This window comes from Lissotriton vulgaris, chromosome 6, assembly GCF_964263255.1.
Source record: "Lissotriton vulgaris chromosome 6, aLisVul1.2, whole genome shotgun sequence".
Classification (NCBI taxonomy): Eukaryota; Metazoa; Chordata; class Amphibia; order Caudata; family Salamandridae; genus Lissotriton; species Lissotriton vulgaris.
In genome coordinates this window covers 777,587,897-777,610,282 of record NC_141694.1, presented here as the reverse complement: position 1 = coordinate 777,610,282, position 22,386 = coordinate 777,587,897, and the positions used below count along the sequence as shown (strand labels likewise).

The 22,386-nt window shown below is 46.1% G+C and overlaps 1 protein-coding gene across 1 annotated transcript in view; it reads right to left on the bottom strand.

The window, feature by feature from the left end:
* LOC147707977 (amine sulfotransferase-like) overlaps positions 1 to 22,386 on the bottom strand; it is a 240,302-nt gene that overhangs the window by 173,820 nt on the left and 44,096 nt on the right. The window contains exon 4 of the mRNA XM_086926804.1: positions 13,710 to 13,842. Within this exon, the coding sequence (XP_086782930.1) occupies positions 13,710 to 13,842 (133 nt within the window). The remainder of the gene's footprint in view (positions 1 to 13,709; positions 13,843 to 22,386) is intronic.

Below are 22,386 nucleotides of genomic sequence, written 5' to 3'. Positions count from 1 at the left end.
GCGTTTACACATTTCTTTATAATCGGTGAATGGTGAAGCAGCAATTCTCCGAATATAAAGAAAAGACATCAGGACTCAACTATTAGAAGGTTATTACTTTCAAGTTCTTACTTCACAATTCCTGTTGCCAGAGCCTGCATCCAAGGTGAAATGCAGGTCAGGTCACAGAGCATAATTAAGGCAGCTGTTTAAAGCAACAATCAGAAGTTGATTTTCTTTCTTCCGATCTACTTTAATGTATTACCACGAAAAGCAGAGAGAATATGTATATTTTTTGCACTCCTTAGATAGAGAAAAGCTAGAATCTATTTGGCATGTTTCTACACATTGGGAGCTATAGCAGCTTTATTTTTAACTGACTTGTATTGAATAGTTTCTAACATCTGTTTGAACAAAATATCAAACAGGTTTTGATGTGTTTCATTTTGCACTATAGGTTTTATTTTTATTCTTCATTTTTGAAAACATGCTCACTATTTTCTATGAAAGAGCTAGACACCAGTCCCTTAAGTGGTGTGTGTGAAAGGTGCTTGAGTGACCTTGTATTATATGGAATAAAGTACCCCCTGACATACATGATAAGGATATTGTAAGTTACCTCGGAGTTCTATAGCCTTACAAAGGAATTTAGCCCTGTTTCTATAGATAGGTATGGAACTCCTCAGTGACTTGAAATATCTCATAATGTGAGTCAAGGAGTACTTTATTTTTTATAAATCCAAGGTCGATAGGATGCTCTAATAGCGTTATTACACATCCCGCTTGGGCAATAGTGGTAGTTCTAGCATTTTTCACTGGAAGAAAGTCACAGATGAGTGGTAAGATGTGGCAACTGCCCCATGGGACAGTCCCTGGCTGACACCTTTTTATGTTAATATGATGTCATTAAGGCACTCCCTTCTTCCTACTGTACCTTTTAGCTTTTCAAAGTTGCAGTCTTGATGTGGTGTACCATATTGGTCTGCGGAGGATGAAGCATAACCAACACACTAAGGTATGCACAGAGTAGAAGATTATCAAGCATCTGCTGAAGGCAAAGGAGGTGGAGGAAGCAAAGGCTTTGAGGCTACTATGTCATCCATCGACACAACCCACCAGCCACAAGTTGGAAGTCCCTACCGCTGTAGCCATAGCGTAAACCCTAAGACCCCCATTGTTAGGCTTTTGGAGGAGACAAAATGAACAAAAAAGGTAACTGCCTGGTTACCTTGTAAATTAAATATGTAAACAATGTGCACGCCGACTATGCCCATCATGCCACTGGGAGCACTAAGTCACTATGTTAAGAATACATTGAATAGGGCAAAGTGCTAATTTAACTTACCTTACTCCAGTTTCAGGATGCTCCCCCTGTCCTGATGATGATCTTGACTAACTAAAGATCGAAACGTCATGGACCCCCCCAAGGAAAACTTCCCCCATTGTGTATATTTCTGAGGATTACCCGTTGTTGTCTATGTGATATTTTGTCAACCTTCACTCTTTCAATCAAGTCACGATATGCACTCCGTCACTTATGTGAGCACCTGAACGTATATCTACATGTACATGTTGAAAATACAAAATGATTAAAAATTGCACATGTTGCCCTACATGTTCTGCTCCCAGACTGATTTAATATCAAGTTTAAGTAACTTCTTTCACTATTTTGGACCTAATTAGGCCACCCCTGAACGATTGTTTTCCTTAAATACTTTTCCTCCCCAACAGTGCAGGACATGTATTCGCCCAATCTGTGTTACGCTAGATAGGAAATGTGGTTACATGCTGTGTAGATCGATTTCTGGTCTTGGAAAGGAATGCTCTTTGCCTATATTTGCCTACATTTTTATATTTTGCACCACCGGACAATAATACACAAGGCAGCAGCATCTTAGAAGCAAAATTTAATTGTTGACAAACTACATGATGACAGTTTACGAAGGGAGAAAATGCTAGGTATCGGTTGTTTTGCCATGCAGTACATTGCCATGTAAGTACATTGATGCAGAACTATTAGAATAAAACATGAATATTGTCTTAATCAAACCTCAGGGGCTCTTATATTTATCTAGTGCTGCCCATTGTTGAATGCCACCATGAGGTATAGAAATGCTACAAATAACTGTTCTAACCTTAATTCACAGAGATAAAAAAATAATGCAAAATAAATGAAAACCATGCTCAACCATTCCTGACACTCAGTTATTTCATTTTTGCACAAAAACACTTGGAGCATGGAAGCTAATATTAATCCAAAGATTTTCCCAATCCCACCTAAAAGGAACCTGGGTGGTAAGTCTCCTTCCCATTGAGCAAATGGCATTTCTCTCCCTGATCCCTTAACAAATGCAAAACAGAATCCATAGTCAATCAAACAGGCATATATCCTCAACAGTACAAACAAATTTTGAGTAGGAAACTATCAAGTTCTTGTTGTACTGTCTCCCATTCGCGATCACATGCCGTAAAACAAATGGAAGATCCTTAATTGTGCTGGACTAAAGCAAGCATGTTCCAAAAAGTAGGATGTTAGTAGGGTCTGTATTTTGATACATTTTGACATCCATTCTGTAAAGTTTAGTGTGAGTTTGGTGCCGTCTTGTGCCAGAGTCTGTGAAACTAAAGGGCTATCTCAGGTACTGTCTTCGACTTCCAGTTGATTGCAAATAGCATTTTTACAGCACACAACGTCTGCCTCAACAGTTCCCTTTGACCTATAAACAGGTAATTCTGTTGAGGGGGTATAATCCTCAATAACAAAGGGCCTGGTGATCAGATACCCCACTAATAATTTGGGTATGCGCACATGTCTTTAAGATGAGTAGGAAAAAAACCACATAAGTATCACGTCTCTCACACCTGCCCATGATAGAGGGGAAAATGTGATGTGATATAGGGTCAGGTACCATTGATGCACGGGGGCATACTTACAAGGCAATAAAGCATGGCATTAAGGAAACATTGCTAACGCCACGCTCCGCCATTCTGAAAACACAGGGAAGTCGCTGTATTCACAGAATGTGGAGAACCCTAGCGTTTTTCCTAGCATTGGCGCTAAATCTAGCTGCCTAATGCCAATACAAGCAACCTTGCACCAAAGTGAAAAGAAAATACACTATTTATCTGGTAAGTGACTAAAGAGTAAACAGTATAGAAGAATCTCTACCATTTAACTGGTTGTCAGGTACATAATTGCATTAGTTGCTACTTATGCGACTGCTAGCCAGATAGCACATAATCAGCTATTTATTCCAGGTAAGAGCAAACAGTATACCTTCTCACCTATTTAGGCTGTCTCCATATATTGTTTTTGAGTTGTAACTAGAGCGAACTTGGCCCAAAGGCATTAGATTGCTTGATTTTCTTTGGCCTACAGGGAGAATAAGTAACTTTCCCAAAATCACAAGATTTTAAGTCGAAGCCAGGAAACCCTAATTCCAACATGAGCATCTCTGGCTGTCACACCACATGCAGATAAACAGCATTATGTCCCAACGGCACAACTGAACAGTTAACAATCAAATAAGGAGCAAAAGAGGTAAAGTAGCCAGGTTGCCCTCCACTCACACACTTCACAAAATAACAAAACCTTGTTATAGAGAACATGTTGAGATATTAGAAACAATTCAACCATACGGGTATTATGTATTACTCCTAGGTATCTAGTCATGCCCACTTATAAGTGTTCCTCATTGTTAAAAAATTATCAACCACCAATAATCGGTCACACTCCCATCAACCAATGATGTCAATGAAAAATTGTGAAATGAGTCAGAAAGTGTCTCACATAAGCACCCTCCATGGAGCTACTGGTTGGTACTCACCATTTTGCTCGTTCGGTCATCATCAGCACTTTCTTGACAAAAACAAAAGTGTTACATAACTCCTAGACTAATGTGAAGAGGTGAAAAGTAAAGTGTGAACAATGGTGTCATCTATCAACCGTCTAAACCATAATGTGAAAAGATATGAATTTTTCTAACATTGCAATGTGTTCCCTATAACCATGTTTTGTTACTGTGTAAAGTACAACAGTAGAGTTGCCAACATTTTTTTAATACACATATTGCAATATATGGCTACGGGTGTGTAGGAAGGTGGGTTATTAGTTGGTGCAGGTAGGTACCTACAGCTCGTAATAATACCACAATCAATAAAAAGGCCCAGTCAAGTCTGAAAAAATCAATTCCTCAACCCCTGGTGAATGTAATTGTATTAATTAAGTAACATACAGGGTACCGGTGTAGTAGCAATGCATTATGATTAATCATGTTCATATTCAGAGACATTAACACCTTGTAGCTTGGCAACAAGCAGTCATTCTTAACTTAGGAGACAGGTATGTGTAAAACATTTAATGTCACGAAAACAGTAAATAAGTAAAATACACAAAACAATAAAATTACAGCACTAACTTCTAAAAATAGGGAATATTTTTATCCTTAAAATGTCACCAAAATGACCAAAACCCAATGTAGGGAACCAGCGAAATTAATTTTAAAATGTTAAATAGAAAAGATTTGCTTTTTCTAGTGCCTAAAAACCAAAAGGGCCATCCAAGGATATCTGATTGTGCTGGACCGGGACAAAGTCAAAGTTTCAAGTCAAATGTGATGGAGCACGGGTCAGATATGATGAGCGAATGGGCCCTGTCAATTTTTTACCATCTGACATAGTCACTTTATGGGAGTTTTTTCTCTCAATGTCGAGTGATAGGGCCTTCAGATTCGGATTTCGAATCAACGACAACCGCCCGATGCAGTGTGATGCCTCAGTGAGCCCTGGACTTCATTGTCTTCGTCGTCAATGGCGAGGAGTTCTGGATCTCTCAATGAGACAAACCTTTGCAGTCAGGCCGAGACATGGTTTGACGTTGCCAGCTGGACTCTTGTCATCGATGCCGGTCTACCTCTGGAGCTTTTTCACAAAACTTGGTAAAAAGATACCAAACTTTCAGAAGTTCTTCCCTGAGGGTTCCTTGCTGCTGGAAAGGATTCCACAGCACCAGCCAAGAGTTCAGTAGCTCTAGTTTGCCTCTTGGGGTCTGGGACTCCAACTCAGACAATCGACCTAATCAGTCCAGGAAAATCCAGATGAAGCTGGAAAGCTGAAGTTGTCCTTATAGTGGCTGTTGCAGGTGGCTTCTTCCAGCACTTTTCTACCTGACTGCTCAGGAAGTCCACTCCTTATCATTAAAGACAAGCAAAATCCTTCGTGTGTGGAGCTTTTAGAGTGCAGCAGGTGCAGTCCTTCTGAGTGCAGTCCTTTGTTGTGCATGCTAAGGGTCCTGTAGTACAGTCCTTCTTCTCCAGATGTCTCAGGCAGGGATCGTAGGGGCCTCTGCAGATCTCCTATATTTATTTCCAGTCCTGGGTTGGCAAGAGGAGGGGCACCCCGGCCAATGGGGTTCACTTCGTCACCCTCTGCCATGACAAATTCCTGAAAAGTGTGGCATATTATTGTCCCGGAAAGCAAATTTTCCCCAAAAAACAAAATGCAGAAATTCTCTCCTTAAAGTGCAGGTCTGTCTAACTAAACCCACTTTTCTCTACACTCCCCTTCCAGCCCCTCTCCTAATCTAATTAGGGGGGGCTGACCTGGCTCCTGAGACATCTGTTCGTCTACCTTTAAAGACCAGTTTATCTCTCCCAACTCCTTTCTGATCCTGTCTTCTCAAGGAAGCAAATCTCCTCCCACCAAATGGCTTTATTGTTTCATGGCAGGCCTCTTCATACCTAATGAGGGAGCAGCTTAACTCAGTCTGTCAAAGGCCAATCAGGCTGCTACAGGGCTGATAACAAGTTACAGATAACTTCAGGATAGTAAGTTCTAAAACTACTTTCCTGCAGCAGTTATAAAAGATCTAACCTTGGCAAGCTGTTGGATTTATTGTAACACATATTTTGCTACTTTGAATCATGTTGCTAGTTTACTCCGATTAAATGTTAGACTTCAGTAAAGTTTAATAAAGCCTTTTCATGGTCGCCCATGGAGCTAGCAGCACTACAGTGGGGAAAAACATCTTGGGCTGTTTTTCCCCACCAAGGCATATAAAACATATTTTATAATGTCCCTGCTTTTTATAACAATATGCCCTAATCCTTAGGGCACCTATGGCAGACCTTAGGGGTGCCTTATATGTAATAGAAAGCAGGCCTGGGCATAGTTTACAGAGTTTTGCTATCTGAAGCTCCGCAAAGTGACAAAAAACCTCTGCGGAGTCCTGCATGTTGCAGAGTGTTGTGCAAACTGCTGTTTGTGCTGGTCTTCCTGCCGCTCTGGTACCAATTTTACCCGAGTGGTAGTTTGTGCTCGCAAACTTACCATTCACAAGCGCACGAGGGTAAATAAACTCTGCAGTACTACGGGAAGCGGAGTTTTCTGCACTCTGTGACCTCCACAGAGCGCGGAGTGCAGAAAACTCCGCAAGATCCACGAATGGTCGGAGTTCACTACCCAGGCAGTATAAAAAGGTAGTTTTAGACTTTGGAAGAACTTTTTATTTCAAAGTTAAATTTGGACACAGTTTTGTTTTAAACGAGCCTGCAAGACACAGGTGGTTTTAAAATGACACAAGACACCACAGTGCATTAAGGCCACAGGGGTCGCTAAACCTGCATGCCCTACCATAGGGAGTTACAGGAAAGTTGTCTTAGCCAATTATAATGACACCAATTACCTATTAACTTTAAGGACAGAGCACTGGCCATGGGTCTAGTTAGTAGAGCCCAGGGCACCTCCTGTCCTTCAGCACAGCAGTTCTTCTTCCTGGCAGAGTTGTTTCAGGTCCAGAATTGTTCTGAATTGGTGATTTCAGAGGTCCAATACTTATACCCAGTTGGGCCTTTGAAGTGGGGAAGACTTCACAGAAAGCTTTAAAGTGCACAGAGGTCCTCCCTTCCTGCCCTGGCTCCAGACTCACTACAAGGGGTATGCAGCCCTTTGGGTATGGACAGGACACAACCAATTCAGGTGTAAGTAGGAGGCTGTGTTCAGCTCCTGCCTCCCATCCTCCCAGGACGACCCATCAAGTCAAACCTAAATTCCCTTCATATGCAGCTGCCTAGAGGGAATGCACAAAGTGAACTGTCACTCAGCCCAACCAGTGATCAGAGACCAGCAGCAGACACCAAAGAGATAAGAGCAGGAAAATGTCCAGCTTTCTATCAGTGGCATTTTCAAGAGGATAACCACAAATCTACTTTCACAGTTAAAGAGTATTTGTCATTCCATTTCCAGAGATAATAAACATGACTTCTCAACCTCCTCTTAATTAGGAATTACAGCTAATTTAGTGTTAACCTATGAGGGGGTAGGCCTCTCAGCAGTGGAAAATGAGTTTGTCGTAAAAGTACATGTCCTTCCTGTTAGTTACATAGCACCCTGCCCTTAGGGCTACCTAGGTCCTACCTTAGGGTGATTTATATGCAATGAAAGGGGAGTTTAAGGCTTGGCAAGGGTTTTTTAAAGGGCAAGTCGAAGTGGCATTGTAAACTTCACACACAGGCAGTGGCATGCAGGAGACATGTTGAAAGTTCTACTTGTATGGGTGGCACAATCTGTGCTGCAGACCCACTAGTAGCATTTAATTTACAGGCTCTGGGCACATGTAGTGCACTGTACTAGGGACTTACATGTGAATTTAATATACCAATTGTGGATACCTCAATAACACCAGTTTTAGGGGAGAAGAACATTCACTTTAGCACTGATTGGTAGTGGTAAAGTGCTCACAGTCCTAAGGCCAACAAAAAGAATCAGCAAAAAGAGGCAAGCAGACAAAATGTCTGGGCTATGACCACCCTAAGAATACCAGGTCTAACATGTGTGTCCCCCAGTTGAAAGTGGGGAGAGCTACCCAATTTCCTCTGAGTTCTCATCAGTAAGGCGGAAGAACCTGGAAAGGCCATTAGCATTGTCGTGGTAAACCCCACTTCTATATCACAAAGTAAAGCCCATTTTTTGTAGGGAGTTGGACCACCTCAACAATTTTGGATTCTCACACTCTTTTGCATTAGCCAACTGAGGGCTTGTGGTCTGTCTGAACCAGGAAGTGAGTCCCAAACAGGTATGGTCTCAACTTCCTCAAAGCACAGACCACAGCAAAGGCTTTCATTTCAATATCCACCTTTTTCCCTGGGAAGTAACCTAGAGATTAAGGCTACAGGTTGGTCTAGACCTTCTTCATTTAGCTGTCCCTATGCCATGTTCTGAGACAACTGTTTGAACAATGAATTCCTTGAAGAAGTCAGGGTCGTGTTCTCAGGCTGTACACATGGCCAGCTTCAGGAAGTCAAATGATTTTTGGCATGCCTCGGTCCAAATCGCATTTCTGGGCTGCTTCTTTGAAGTCAGCTCTGTCAAGGGGGGGAACAATGGTGCCATATCCCTTAACAAACCTGCTATAGTACCCAGTGAGACCTAAGAAGGCGTTTACCTCAGTATGGGTTTGGGGGTTCCCAGGCCATGACAGTCTCTATCTTGGCCTGGAGGAGCTGCACCCTATCCCTTCCACCAGCCTTCTCAAGTACATCACAGACCCCTGCCGTATCTGTCACTTGCTGGCCTTAAGAGTAAGGTCTGCTTGTTGCAAAGTCTGAAGCACCTCCTGAAGGTGAAAGAGGTGGTCCTTCCAGCTGCTACTGAAGACAGCTATGTCATTCAGATAAGCAGCACTGAAGGCCTGCATTCCAAATAAGACCTGCTTCACCATCCTTTGGAAGGTTAAAGGGACATTCTTCATATTAGGCCAATAAAGTTGGGGGAACCACCTTGCAGATGGCTTGTCTTTGCCCAGTTGTCCTGCCAAGGGTATTTTGTGAGCCAACTCCAGTGTGAATGCACTGTAGTACTGGGGGGAAACCAAGGGCCTTGTTGCCCCAAGCACAGATATCTTAGGCTCACTGTAAAGGAGGGTGTCTTCCAAGTAAATGTTGTGATTTACAATTTGGCAAGTGTTTGCTCGTGCTAAAATTTTCCAAACTCCAGTTTTAAATTTCCCTCATCCCTCCTGTCTTTCGGCTGTTCTTGGGACAGGTGCCTGGATGATACACTGCTCCCTGCCCTGGGGAGAGCCACTGCTCTTGGCAGGATGTTGCTCCCCTTCTCCACAGATATTCCCAGATTATCCTCTGAATCCTTCTTCAGCTCCTCACCCTCACTTTCTTACCCATCCTCTTCTGGGGTCACAAACCCTGCATTGCGGCCTTTTGCCAAGGCTGTAGTTCCTTTTGCAGCTCCACGTTTCTTGTGAAGCCTTCAGTAGACAGGCCAGCAAAAAGAATCAGTAAAAAGAGGAGAAAAGCAGGCAAAACGTCTGGGGTAAGACCACCCTAAGGATGCCAGGGATAACACTGATAAACTCAGAAGAAGATGGAATATTCTTTTTCCATGCCTGTTGTTTGCTTACAGGGAGGTTGCTCAGAATGGACAGGATTCTGTCCCTTTGAACTGCTTTTTGGACACCCTGTCAGGGTTCTTTTAAGTTTAGTCAGAGAAGGTTGGCAGAGACCTCTCAAGGAATCCAAACAGGACATCACAGATTATGTACTGGCCTTTGCTCCAGAATGGCAGAGTACATAAAAAAGACAAAAAAACTTGGAAGCCAGCAAGCAGCTTGTAAAGTACAGGTATAATAGAATTACTTCCCTGGTGGAATACCAGGCTGGGTAATTGGTTTGGGTGTTGCAGCCTGTAGCACCCAAAGCACTCCAAGATAAATGGATTGGCCTTACCCCATCTTAGAAAGGAAGGGATACGTCACATACTTGGTGGACCTAGGTACCCTAGCCACCCCCTATGACTGATCCATGTTAATAGGCTCAAGTTACATTATGACAGAGCTGACATAAGTATGCTCATGGCGACAGATGGTGGAGAATACAATGAAAAAGAAGCTCTCCCAGACCTGATGTCAGCCAATGTCAAAGATGGTTCAGTGGAGGGAGTAGTTGTCTCTACCAATCTGAGTAGATCAGCAACAGAGCGACAGTTTGCTGACTGGTTCTCCTTGACCCCAGGTCTGACAACATGGTGCACACATGATGTGGACACAAGTGACAGTTTACCTGTCAAAAGTAAAATGTACTAACTGTCAGAGCTGGTATTAAATCAGAGGTTGCAAAAATGCTAGAGTTAGGGGCGATTGAGTCCTCTAGTAACCCTTGGGCCAGCCCAGTGGTTATGGTGCCCAGACCTAATCCAAAAGGAGAAAAATCTGAGTTAAGATTCTGTGTTAAATGCAAAGGCCTAAATACAGTCACAAAGACTGATGCTTAACCCATCCTCAGAGCTGATGACCTAGTTGATAGGTTGGGGGATGCCAAATATCTGAGGACCTTTACCCTAACATCAGGTTATTGGCAGATATCCCTCACACCTGAAGCAAAGGAGAAGTCTGCCTTTTCAACCCCAGGAGGCCCCTTTCAGTTTAAAGTGATACTCTTTGGAATGAAAAATGCAGCTTTACCTGGGAGAACCCCCTGGTCCACCTAAAGAAAAGCTTCAAGTCCTTCAACAGACTTGGCTGGCTTTCAAGGTAAGCAAGTGTCATGTAGCACAACCTCTTCAAACCACAATTCAGATCATTCTGGCCTGGGAAGCATCAAAGACTCAGACCCAAGTCAGAGCCTTTTTATGCCTGACTTGGTACTATATGAGATTTGTAAAAGGTTATGGTACCATAGTGGCACCCTTAACAGTGCTAACCTACAGGAAACAGCAAAGGTAAGTCATATGGACTTACTTGTCAAAAGGCCTATGACACCTTTAAGGAGCATATGTGGTGTCAGCACCTGTCCTTAAAATACCTGCCTTTAGTATAGAGTTTGTTGTCCAAACTGATCCTTCACAACATGTGATTGAGGCAGTATTGACACAGCTGAATGACCAGGGTCAAGACTAACCAGGTGCCTTTATTAGCAGATGACTCCTTCCCAGAGAGCACCATTCGAAAGCCATTGAGAGGGAATCCTTTGCTGCTGTATGGTCCCCGAAGAAGCTAAATCCCTACTTGTTTGGGACTCACTTCACAGTTCAAAGTTACCATAGACCTCCCAGATGGTTGTTGCAGATAAAAGGAGAGAACCTAACATTGTTGAGGTGGTCCTATTTCCCTGCAGTGTAAGGACTTCACAGTGAAAAACAGACCTGGGACTGGTGATGCCAATGCAGATGGTCTTTCCAGGGTTTTCCACTTAGATGATGAGAATCACAAGGATATCGGTTAGGTAGTTCATCGCCTTTCATCTGGAGGGGGGTCGTGTAAGGAAATGCCTCTTTTTGCATGTTCACCCCAACATGGACTGATGCTACTGGTGTTTTGACTGATTCATTACACTGAGGCTTGCTAACCAGACCTCAGTGCCAGTGTTATAATCCAATATCAAGGTTATGTCAAATTGGATCCACCCAATTGGCAAGTACTGACTTACTTATATGTCCTCAGTATATGGTACCCCAGGTAACTAGGGCATGTAATGGGGAGTGGCCACCCAGGGCTGCAGCACTGTTTGTCCCACCCTGCATGTGACTGAGACAATATGGACTCAAGCCTGCCACTGCAAACTGACAGGGTAATGTTTCACAATGTTGGTTCGACATTGCCAATACATCTAATGGCAGTTCCACCACTTTCCTTGAGCACATATGTTAGACTCCCTGAAGGAAAGCTTATGGAGCCCTATGGCAGAGAGTTGTATATGCTTAAGTAGGACACATAATGTTATATATCTCTTAGCAGAAACACTTCTGATTTGTCATTTTGCTGTGGAAAGGTTAGAAGCCCCATTGGCCAACAGAGGGTTAAACGGCTGGCAACCCAACTCTTCCAGCTCCTGAATGGGACCACCTAAAAGTAAGGTAGCAAATTGATTGGGACATTAAATCTGACCTGATGCCAAGGCCAGATTTAAAGTCACTATTAAAGTTAATCAACTTTTATAAAGTTGCTTCCTTGCACTTCATCTAGTACAGTGGCCTCACAAAGGCCATGAAATTTAGAAAGATTTCTGACTACCTGGGGAGACATGTGAATGGCTCCCAGGAACGCGAACAACATCTGTTGCTACATCCTAAGGTGCCTTCTTCTCCCAGGATGGCCATTCAGAGTGTTAGCCCACAAGGCTGGCTTCAAAGGTGAAGCCGCTTTTGAAGAGCCACTGGTAACAATATTCCTGAGCACGATGCATTTTGTTCCTTCAGACAATTAGGAGACATGGCCAAGAGAGGGAAACCTGTACCCAAAACCAGTTTTCCTGTGGGCATGTAGCCCTCTCTCAGTCTCACCCCTAGGATGGGCTACTCTACTCCTCACAACAAAGGAAGATTCATGCCATCTTGGAAGGGGCAAGATGGGGTACTCTGGGATAGCCAGATGCCACACATCACAGGAGCGTTGTCACTAGAGATAAGGGGACCCAGCAGCCCATTGACTAGTGACCGCGTGGTTCTCTCTGGGCTCATTTCTGGGATAAATATGGCACCCCTGGCACCCTGCCCTTTATTTCATGTTGGAGATGAAGTGAGGATGAAGAAGGACTGCCCTGCTGCTATTGAACTGCACAAAAAGAGGCGGTATCATCAAGAGGCCTGCACCTGCTGTACTTTTGGGCTAGTGAGATTGCAACTATGCCTGCGGCTCCTCACCATGGGAAAAGTTGATTTACCAGCTTCACCGAGACCAGTGACTCCAAGGATCAGTTGGCTGATCCCCTGGTGCCTGCTCCATGACCACAAGAGCCAAAAGAGCCCATACCAACAGAGTGATAGCCTCCGCAGCATTTTTGCCCCTACCAAATACCGGGCATGAGAAAGGCAAAATGTGAGATAGCCAAAAGCAGCACCTGAGACTGGCGGACCCAGCGGTGCTGTCCAAAGTCAGACTCTTCTTACTCAAGCCTCCATGAAAGAGTGTGCATCCAACTGCGGAGCAGTGTGACAAGTATTGCAGCATTGGCTGTCCAACTACTGCAACGTAGAGGACTTCAAGGCGCCCTACATCACCCATCATCCGAGGAACAACTACAGAGACACACCCATCACCACACCACAACCGGAGCATCCTTTTGAGAATCTTTGCCTGAATCCCTCAGCATCAAGACCACTCCGTTGACTTCTACGGTGGTTGTTATTTCGCTCTGGTGGCCCGGTAACTGTCCAAAGTATACTTTCTGGCCCCCAGGCCTTTACCCTGATAGATTTGGTCGCCAAGGCTTGGCTTGAGTACACACACTAACTGTTTCAAACTTTTCAAAAGTTTTCAAACTTTATGTTTGCCAATGCTTGCTTGTGGTTCTCTTTAAAAAGTGATAAAAAGTGATAAAATCTGTATCACCTGAACCCTCTGGTGTATTTGAATAATTACGGTCACTAAAAATTCATAAAAATACGGTCTACTTTTAAAAATTGTTGTGTCTTGTTATTGGTGTATAATTTTCTTCTGTTGTTTGGTGCTGGTAAATGTTTTACACTAAGCTCCTTTGCCAAGCCTTAATGCTTGCAGCCACAGCTACTTAGGGTAGAGCTAAGATTAAGTAAATAATACTGATTGGACCCAAGATGTTATCTGTTAGTGTCCTCTACGATAAGGCCCCCACAGCCATATCATATAGTAGACCCAGATCCTTACACAGGCAAAACATTTGGGGAAGACCACCCTAAGACTGTCAGGTCTAACAAAACAGCTGGTGTTTTATAATTACTTGGATCAGTAGCCTGCAGAACAGTACCTTTTCCTGTGCAATACTTCTCAAAGTGTTCTTCCAGCATTACAGTAGGTTCTTCACTGGCGTCTCTCATCATATTTCCAAAGTAATAAAAAGAAACCATATTGTCTTTGGGGTTTCTGGTTACATAAATAATCTGTGTGAAAAAAACACAAATTGAACACACATGTCAAAGAAGAATTAAATTGCAGTGTTACGCAGTAGGAAAAACAGTGGTATAAGGTGCCATGCAGAATACAAGTTACTTTTGATATGTTGAAGCATTCAAAAATTATCTCCAGCATTGAAAGAAGGGCCACAACAAGCATATATTTTACAATTATATAAAATATTATTAACACCCTATTCAAAGAACTAAGAAATTGACTCTTACTCCTGAACCCTGAAGGCAATGCAAGTAATGCAATGCAAGTAAGCCTTAACCAATCAATACAGGCTACACCAAATATAGGCACTGTGACTGCAGGACACAGGGAAGAGTGCTCTCCCCTAAATATTTCAAAACAGTACAGTCCGCTAAATGAATGCCCAGTTTTAGAATGGTTAACCATGGCCGACTGATACCGTTGCCTGAGGTGATCACTTTTGCTGCTCTACAGTTATCTTTTGGAATGATGAGTGAATGCTGTAGAGTTGGTTAAATGCTTTTGGTGGAGCAAAGCACTGGATATTACAATCAAGCTGCACCATTGGAGACCAATACCATTTTTAATTGTTTACCACTTGCTAGAGCGACTTTCAGTTGTTCTCATGTCTGAGCCAGTATTTAATTGTCCCCTTCTCTGATCTGCTTTACACCGGCATCTGCTGAGATTATATGCCCAAGGCTGAGTTTCCAGGAAGCCGTCCCAATATGGTCAATATGGTCAAGGCTTCTATTTATTGCTCCAAGGTGGGTGGAGTAACATGTCGAGCTGCTCAGCCAACTGTCAACCGGCAAAAGAGTGCAACACATGGCTAGCTGTCTGAACGTTGCAGTGTAAGAAAGACTGAGGTTGCCTCATGCGTAATTATTCTATTATCACGTGACTTTACTTCCGTGAGCTGAGCAAAGTATCTTTCAGTACAAATATACAGCATCTAAGCACATGTTACTAGATAATGGTTTATTAAAAATAAACCTGCATCATCTAAGTATATAGCATGTTAAAAAAACAAAAGTGCAACATGTATTATGGTATTATGTTTGAATGTAAATGCTAAAAATATTTATTATACTGGCCATTCTCAGTGCACAATATGAGTACTGGCCATGCTCAGTACACGACTCCTAACACAATTCCTAACAGTCAGGCCTCACAGGTACTAAAATCTCTCAATAAACACAAGGGCTCTTTTTAGTGCCACCTAAGAACTAAACACATAAACTTGATGTATATCTGAAAAATATATTTTTTTTTTGCTTGGAGTTGCGCACACAACGCATCACAGTCGTGCACCAAACGCTTGGAGGTCGTGCACCAAACGTGTTGGAGTCGCGCACCCTACAGATTATGAATCGTGCATCCAAAGCGTGCACACTGAGGGGCCGCACTGAGCGCTGCGCTGGGTGCATGACTCCTAATTTTACCGTGAAAAAAAATTGCCCTTATCACTAATTACTATTATCCCCGGGGACCCCATCCCCCCGGGCTTATAAATAATGTTAGGGACCGTGGGGGGAGCCCCAATGCCCCCATGGTCCCAGCCGGCTCCCTGCGTCCTACGGGAGCCGGCATTGCTTTTCCACATAGGCAGCTGCGAAGATGCAGCTCCCCGTGTGGAAAAGCAATATCGTTTGGATTTTGAAAGAGAAAGCAGGTTTCCCTGCTCTCTCTTTCAAAATCCATACCACGTTTGCTATGGGAGGGTGGGAGACTCCCACTCTTTCATAGCAAACAACAGTGTCCTGTAGGTAGGCACCCCAGAACACTGCAGGCGCTGGCCCTGGGGGGTGGCGGTCCCCAGGGCCCTCGAGGGCTCCAGGAGGGGGGCCACGCAGCCCTCCTCCAACAATACATAAAGTCCCTGGGGGTGGTGGTCCCCGGGGCTTGAGGGGCCTTTGAGCCCTCCCCCACAAATTATACTGGGAGGGGCTTTTGAGCCCCTCCCAACAATCTATTTTTTAGCCCCGGGGGTGGCGGTACCCAGAGCTGGGGGGGCCCTCTGAGCCACCTTTAAATTTAATAATTTGCCCCCGGGGTTTGGACCCCCGGGGGCTAATTATAAAAGAAGCTCTGTTCTATTTTTGTTATGACAGGATCCGCGCACCCTGGCACACTTTGCATTTTTAAAAAAAGCAGGTCTACAGGGTCAGGGTATTTCTACCCTGCCCCCTTTATACGTTTTGCACACTTGTTCCACTGACTTCTTCAGCCTTGCTTCTACCGAGGCACAAAATGGCTGCCGACACTTCCTGGTTTCGAATGTACATACCCACTTGACAGCCAATTAGCATTCAGCGCGTGATCTGGAGGGTTGCACTCATGGTGCGCTCAATCTATCAATCAATCAATCATGGACATTTGTATAGCGCGCTACTCACCCGGTAGGGTCTCAAGGCGCTGGGGGGGGAGGGGTCTGCTACTGCTCGAAGAGCCAGGTCTTGAGGAGCTTCCTGAAGGAAAGGTGATCCTGGGTCAGCCGGAGGTGGAGGGGGAGGGAGTTCCATGTCTTGGCTGCCAGGTAGGAGAAGGATCTTCCCCCAGCGGTGGCTTTGCGAATGCGTGGTACGGCAGCAAGGGCGAGGCTGGTCGATCGAAGCTGGCGCGTGGGCGTGTAGAAGGTCAGGCGGTTGTTGAGGAGCTTGGGGCCCCGGTCATGGAGGGCCTTGTGTGCGTGGGTGAGGAGCCTGAACGTGATCCTCTTGCTGACGGGGAGCCAATGTAGGTCTCTCAGGTGGCCGGAGATGTGGCTGTGTCGGGGGACGTCCAAGACGAGTCATGCGGAGGCATTCTGAATGCGCTGGAGTCTTCTGTGAAGTTTGGCTGTGGTTCCAGCGTAGAGGGTGTTTCCGAAGTCCAGGCGGCTGGTGATGAGTGCCTGGGTGACCGTTTTCCTGGTTTCGGTGGGGATCCATCGGAAGATCTTACGGAGCATGCGCAGGGTGTTGAAGCATGATGATGAGACGGCGTTGACTTTTCTGGTCATTGAGAGGGAGGGGTACAGGATGAAGCCCAGGTTGCGTGCGTGGTCCGTTGGCTTGGGAGTGGTGCCCAGGGTAGGGGGCCACCAGGAGTCGTCCCAGGTGGAGGGCGATGTTCCTAGGATGAGGACCTCTGTCTTGTCTGAGTTCAGTTTCAGGCGGCTGCTCGTCATCCACTCGGCGGCGTCTTTTATCCATCGTGCAGGCTGGTTCTGGCGGTGGCGGGGTCGTTGGTGAGGGAGAGGATCAGCTGGGTGTCATCGGCGTAGGAGATGATGTTGAGGTTGTGTTTGCGAGCGATGGCTGCGAGAGGGCTCATGTAGACGTTGAAGAGGGTTGGGCTGAGTGATGATCCTTGTGGTACGCTGCAGATGACTTCGGTGGCTTCGGATCTGAACGGGGGAGGCGGACTCTCTGGGTTCTACCGGCAAGGAACGAGATGATCCACTCCAGTGCCTTCTCTTGGATTCCGATGTTGTTGAGACGCTGCACTAGGGTGCGGTGGCAGACAGTGTCGAATGCTGCAGAGAGGTCCAGGAGGATGAAGGCCACTGTTTCCCCGTTGTCGAGCAGGGATCTGATGTCGTCAGTGGCTGCGATGAGGGCGGTCTTGGTGCTGTGGTTGGCTCAGAACCTGGACTGCGAGGGGTCGAGGGATCCATTCGTCTTGAGGAAGGCGGCAAGCTGTCTGTTGACAGTCTTCTTGATGACTTTGGCAGGAAAAGGGAGGAGCGAGATGGGGCAGTAGTTCTTGAGGTCGGTGGGGTCCGCTGTTGGTTTCTTCAGGTGGGCGCTGAGTTCGGCGTGCTTCCATATCTCCGGGAAGATGGCGGTGTTGAAGGAGGTGTTGATGATGTCCCGGATCGGGGTGCGATGGTGGAGTCGGCCTTTTTGAAGACGTGGTGGGGGCAGGGGTCGGTTGGTGATCCGGCGTGTATGGTGTTCATCGTGCGGGTGGTGTCTTCGGTGCTGACCGGGGTCCAGGCGCAGAGGGTGGTGGTGGGGGGCGCTGGTTCGGTGGTAGGGTGCGAGGTAGGTGTGCCGAAGCTGTTGTGTATATTGGCGATCTTGCGGTGGAAGAATGAGGCGAGTGAGTCGCAGAGGTCTTGCGAGGGGGTGATGTTGTTGTTTCCGGCACTGGGGTTGAAGAACTCTTTGACGATGCTGAAGAGTTCCTTGCTGTTGTGGGTGTTGTTGTCCAGTCATTCTGTGAATGCTATCTTCTTGGTGGTGCGGATCAGCTGGTGGTGTTTGCGGGTGGCGTGCTGGAGGGCAGTCATGTTGTCTGTGGACTGGTCGTGGCGCCAGGCTTTCTCGAGGGTGCAGCAGTTCTTCTTGGAGTTCTTGAGTTCGACGGTGAACCAGGAGGTTTTCTTGCTGCTGGGTATGTTGGGAGGGTTCTTCAGTGGTGTGAGATCATTTGCGCAGTTGGTGAGCCACTGTGTGAGGTTGCTGGCTGTTTCGTTAGTGTCTGTTGTGCTGGTGGGAGGGTTCTGGCAGAGGGAGGTGGTGAGCTGCTCGGTGGTGATCTTGCTCCAGCTCCTGCGAGGAATCGGTTGCGGGTGGTGGTGGGTCGTGGATCTTCTGAAGCTGAAGTGGATGCGGCTGTGGTCAGTCCAGTGGAGTCCGGTGGAGTGGCTGAAGGAGATGTGCTTGCTGGAGGTGAAGACGGGGTCAAGCGTGTGGCCGGCGTAGTGGTTGGGGGTGTTCACCAGTTGCTTGAGTCCGAGGTTGGCGAGGTTGTCCAGTAGGGTGGTGGTGTTGCTGTCCTTGTTGCTCTCCAGGTGGAAGTTGAGGTCCCCTCGGAGGATGTAGTCAGCGGAGGGGAGGGCGTGCGGGCTGATGAAGTCTGCGATGTCTTCGCTGAATCGTGTGCGTGGTCCCGGGGGTCTGTAGATGAGGGTGCCTCTGAGGGTGGTCTTGGGGTCGGTGTGTATCTGGAAGTGGAGGTGTTCGGCGGCGGTGAAGGTGTTGTCGGGGTTGGTCGTGATGTGGATGGTGTTCTTGTGTACGATGGCGATGCCTCCTCCAGTGTCGTTGACCCGGTCCTTCCAGGTGATCTTGTATCCGTCTGGGATGGCTATGGCGATGTCAGGCTCTGAGGAGGCGTTCATCCAGGTTTCTGTAAGGAAGGCGACGTCTGGTGAAGTTGTGTCGAGCAGGTTCCAGAGTTCGACGGCGTGTCTGTGGACGGAGCGGGTGTTGAGCAGGATGCACTTGAGGTGGTTGCTGCTGGTGCTCGGCTTGTCGGGTGCGGTGCAGGTCCGGATGCAGGTGAACTTGCAGGCTTGGCAGGTGAAGGATCCATGGGTGCGTTTCGGGGTGGCTTGGTGGCAGGTGGGGTTCCGGCCGGGGTTGAGTGCGGTGAGGGTGGCGGCGTAGTAGGTCCGTCGCGTGGGCTGGCCTCCTCGGTGGCCAGGGGTCCTGGTGCGGGGCGCGGTCCAGGCGCGGACGGGCATAGACGGGCTTGCCTTTGGCACAACTTCGGCGCTCAATCAGCACACCCACTGTGCGTGAACGCTGCGCGTATGCGTGGGCTCCATATGAGGCCAAGTGGGAGGGCGGAGCAGCTGGGAGGCGGGAGAGGGGGGGCCAATCGGGTACAGAAAGAAGAAAGGGGGCGGGCCGCAATGGGGCAGCGGCGGGGAGCGGGTGGGGGCACCCGAAGGAATAGCGAAGCACGCTAATTTGAGCAAAGTAAATAAAAGGCAGAAGTTAAAAGCACAAGCACAGGAAAAAATACACAGGCAGAAGTTCAGCACACAATAACAGGGAAAATACAGTGAGCACGAAAAACGGGCCGTGAGGCGGAGCAGGGAGAACGAGCAGCAGCGAGGGGCACCGCCTGCGAGACATGCGGCGTGGGGGGTGTCCTGAGCTCAGGGTGTGCGGATCCACCGCGGCCATAGATATATCTGTTTTTAACTGTCATTTTCTCAGTAACTACTGAACAGATTGACACCATTTAAGCAAAAGGCGCGAACTTTTGGTGTAATTCCGTTCAGCAGTTCTGGCTAAACGCTGCGGGTAAAGGTCCTATGGGAAATTGCATCGGGGAAAATGCATTTTGGGACCCCCCTTTTTTCTCAGTCCCCGCTTCACGAATCACCCCAAGACCTTGAGGATAGGAGCGGACCAGAGCACCCCACCAAGCTTGAAAAGTTCGTGAAAATTTGTCAACCGGCGCCAAAGTTATTTCAAATAAAATGTTGCGGATTTTCTATGGAAAATAGGTCCTAACTATAACTACCTACTGGCGACCGCCAGTAGGTAATATATATATATATTATATATATATATCGCTTGCTACCCATGATGAGGTATTGAAGCCTTTTTCCATGAGTAGCAAGCTACTCCTGAATCCATAAAGCAGAGTGGCGTGGAGTAAAGCAAAGTGGAATAAAGCAGAGTGGAGGGAGGTAAAGTCGAGTGGAGTAAAGCGAAGTGGAGTGAAATAAAGTGGAGTGAGTAAAGCGAAGTGGAGGGAAATAAAGTGGAGTGAAGTAAAGGAGAGTGGAGTAAAGAAGAGTTGAATGAAGCAAAGCAGAGTGTTGTTGATAGGAGTGATGTAAAATTAGAGTGGCGTTGAGTGGAGTAAAGCAAAGTGGAGTAAAGTAGATTGGAGTGGAGTAGAGAAGATTTGCGTTGAGTGAAGTGGAGTAAAGCAAAGTAGTGTTGAGAAGAGTGGATTAAAACAGAGGGAGATTGAGCAGAACAGAGTAAAACATTGAGGAGTAAAGGTGAGTAGAGTAAAGCAGAATGGAGTGTGGTAAAGGAGAGTGGTGTAGAGTAAAGCAGAGTGCAGTGGAGTAAAGTAGAGTGGCATTGAGTGGAGTTGTGCAAAGCAGAGTGGTGTTGAATAGCAGTAGCCCTCATTACCTCACGCATCGATTACTGCAACAGCGTATACGCAGGAACAAATAGGACAGTTTGCCACAAACTACTAATGGTGCAGCATGCAGCGGCCAGATTAGTGTTGGGATGGAAAAGAAGGACCTCAGCCACGATAGCTATGAACATCCTACACTGGCTGCCAATACATAAAAGGGTGCTGTTCAAAATTCTGCTAATCACCTTTAGGGCTTTCAACAGGAGAGAACCCAAATATATTGAAAACATGTTCCAACGGTATGTCCCCTCCCGATGTCTGAGGTCCCAAGGTGATAACCTCCTTACCATCCCCAAGTTTAGACTGAAAACTAGGGGTGGCAAAGCCCTGGCAGTTTTGGGGTCCAAAGCCTGGAATATACTACCATCCTCTTTCCTGCAAATCTCCACAGAAACCACTTTCAGAAAGACCCTTAAAACTTGGATCTACATCTTATCCGACACACAATGTAAAAACATGATTTGACACCCCTGTTTCACGACCTGCCACATGAACATAGCCACCTGTTTTGTTACACTCTGAAGCGCTAAGATGCTCCCTGGAGTGTAACCCGCGCTATATATAAAACAGTAACATTACATTACATAGAGTGGATTGGAGAGGAGTAAAGAAGAGTACTGTTGATTGTAGAGGAGTAAATCACAGTGGTGTGGAGTGAAGTAAAGCTGAGCAGCATGGTGTAAAGCAGAGCGGTGTGGAGTAAAACAAAGGGGAGTAAAGCAGAATGGAGTAAAGCGGAGTTGAGTACAGTAAAGTGGAATTGAGTAAAGCGGAGTAGAGTTGAGTGGATTGGATTGGATTGGAGTAACCAGAGTGGAGTTGACAGGTTTGTAGTAAGAAGACTGGAGTTGAGTGGATTGGAGTAAAGCAGAGTGTTGAGTGGAGTAAAGCAGAATGGTGTTGAGTGGAGTAAAGCAGTGTTGAGTGGAGTAAAGCAGAGTGGTGAAGAGTAAAGCTGACTGGCATGGAGTGGAGCAAAGCAGTGTTGTGTTGCTTGGCATGGCACTGCATATAATTGAGTTGTGCTGCGCATAATTGAGTGGTGTTGCATAGTGTGGAGGGGTGTTGCATGGAGCTGTTTGGTATTGCGTTTGTTGTAGCGTTGTATGAGAGAGGGTGGGTGTAAAACAGATGCGAAAAGGAGGAGAATGGGAGAAGGAGAGAATGTGTGGAGAGAGTGGCTAAGAGACAGACTAGGAGTAAGTGAGGGCTAGTGTGGAGAGAAATTAGGACAGAAGTGGAAGAGAGAAATAGAAAATGTTAAAAGAAAAAAGTGTGAGAGGGGTAAGAGACGAAAAGAAGGAAGGGATCAGGTGAGAAAGGTAAATTAATGTTCTGTAAAAAAGGAACAGAATGTGTGAGAGAAAGGTCATTGTGGAGTGGATGTGTCGTATGGGAGAAAGGTCCTGAATTTGAGGTTGGGGATTAAAGTTAAGTTTTGCTGTGGCCCCAATATCCTGTGATCCTGGGCAAATAGTTTATTTACTTTGTGTGTACATAAATGTATTATGGATTTAGGTGGTGTTATTCAAAAGCACTTCAATCAATACTTTTGGATGATTTTTGCATTATAAGAGCGTGCTTTACTTAGTAAGTGCTATGGTGTGTACAGGAAAGCCCCAGTTGAAATTAAGCAGTAGTTTTAAGTCTAAATTTGTTTATATAAA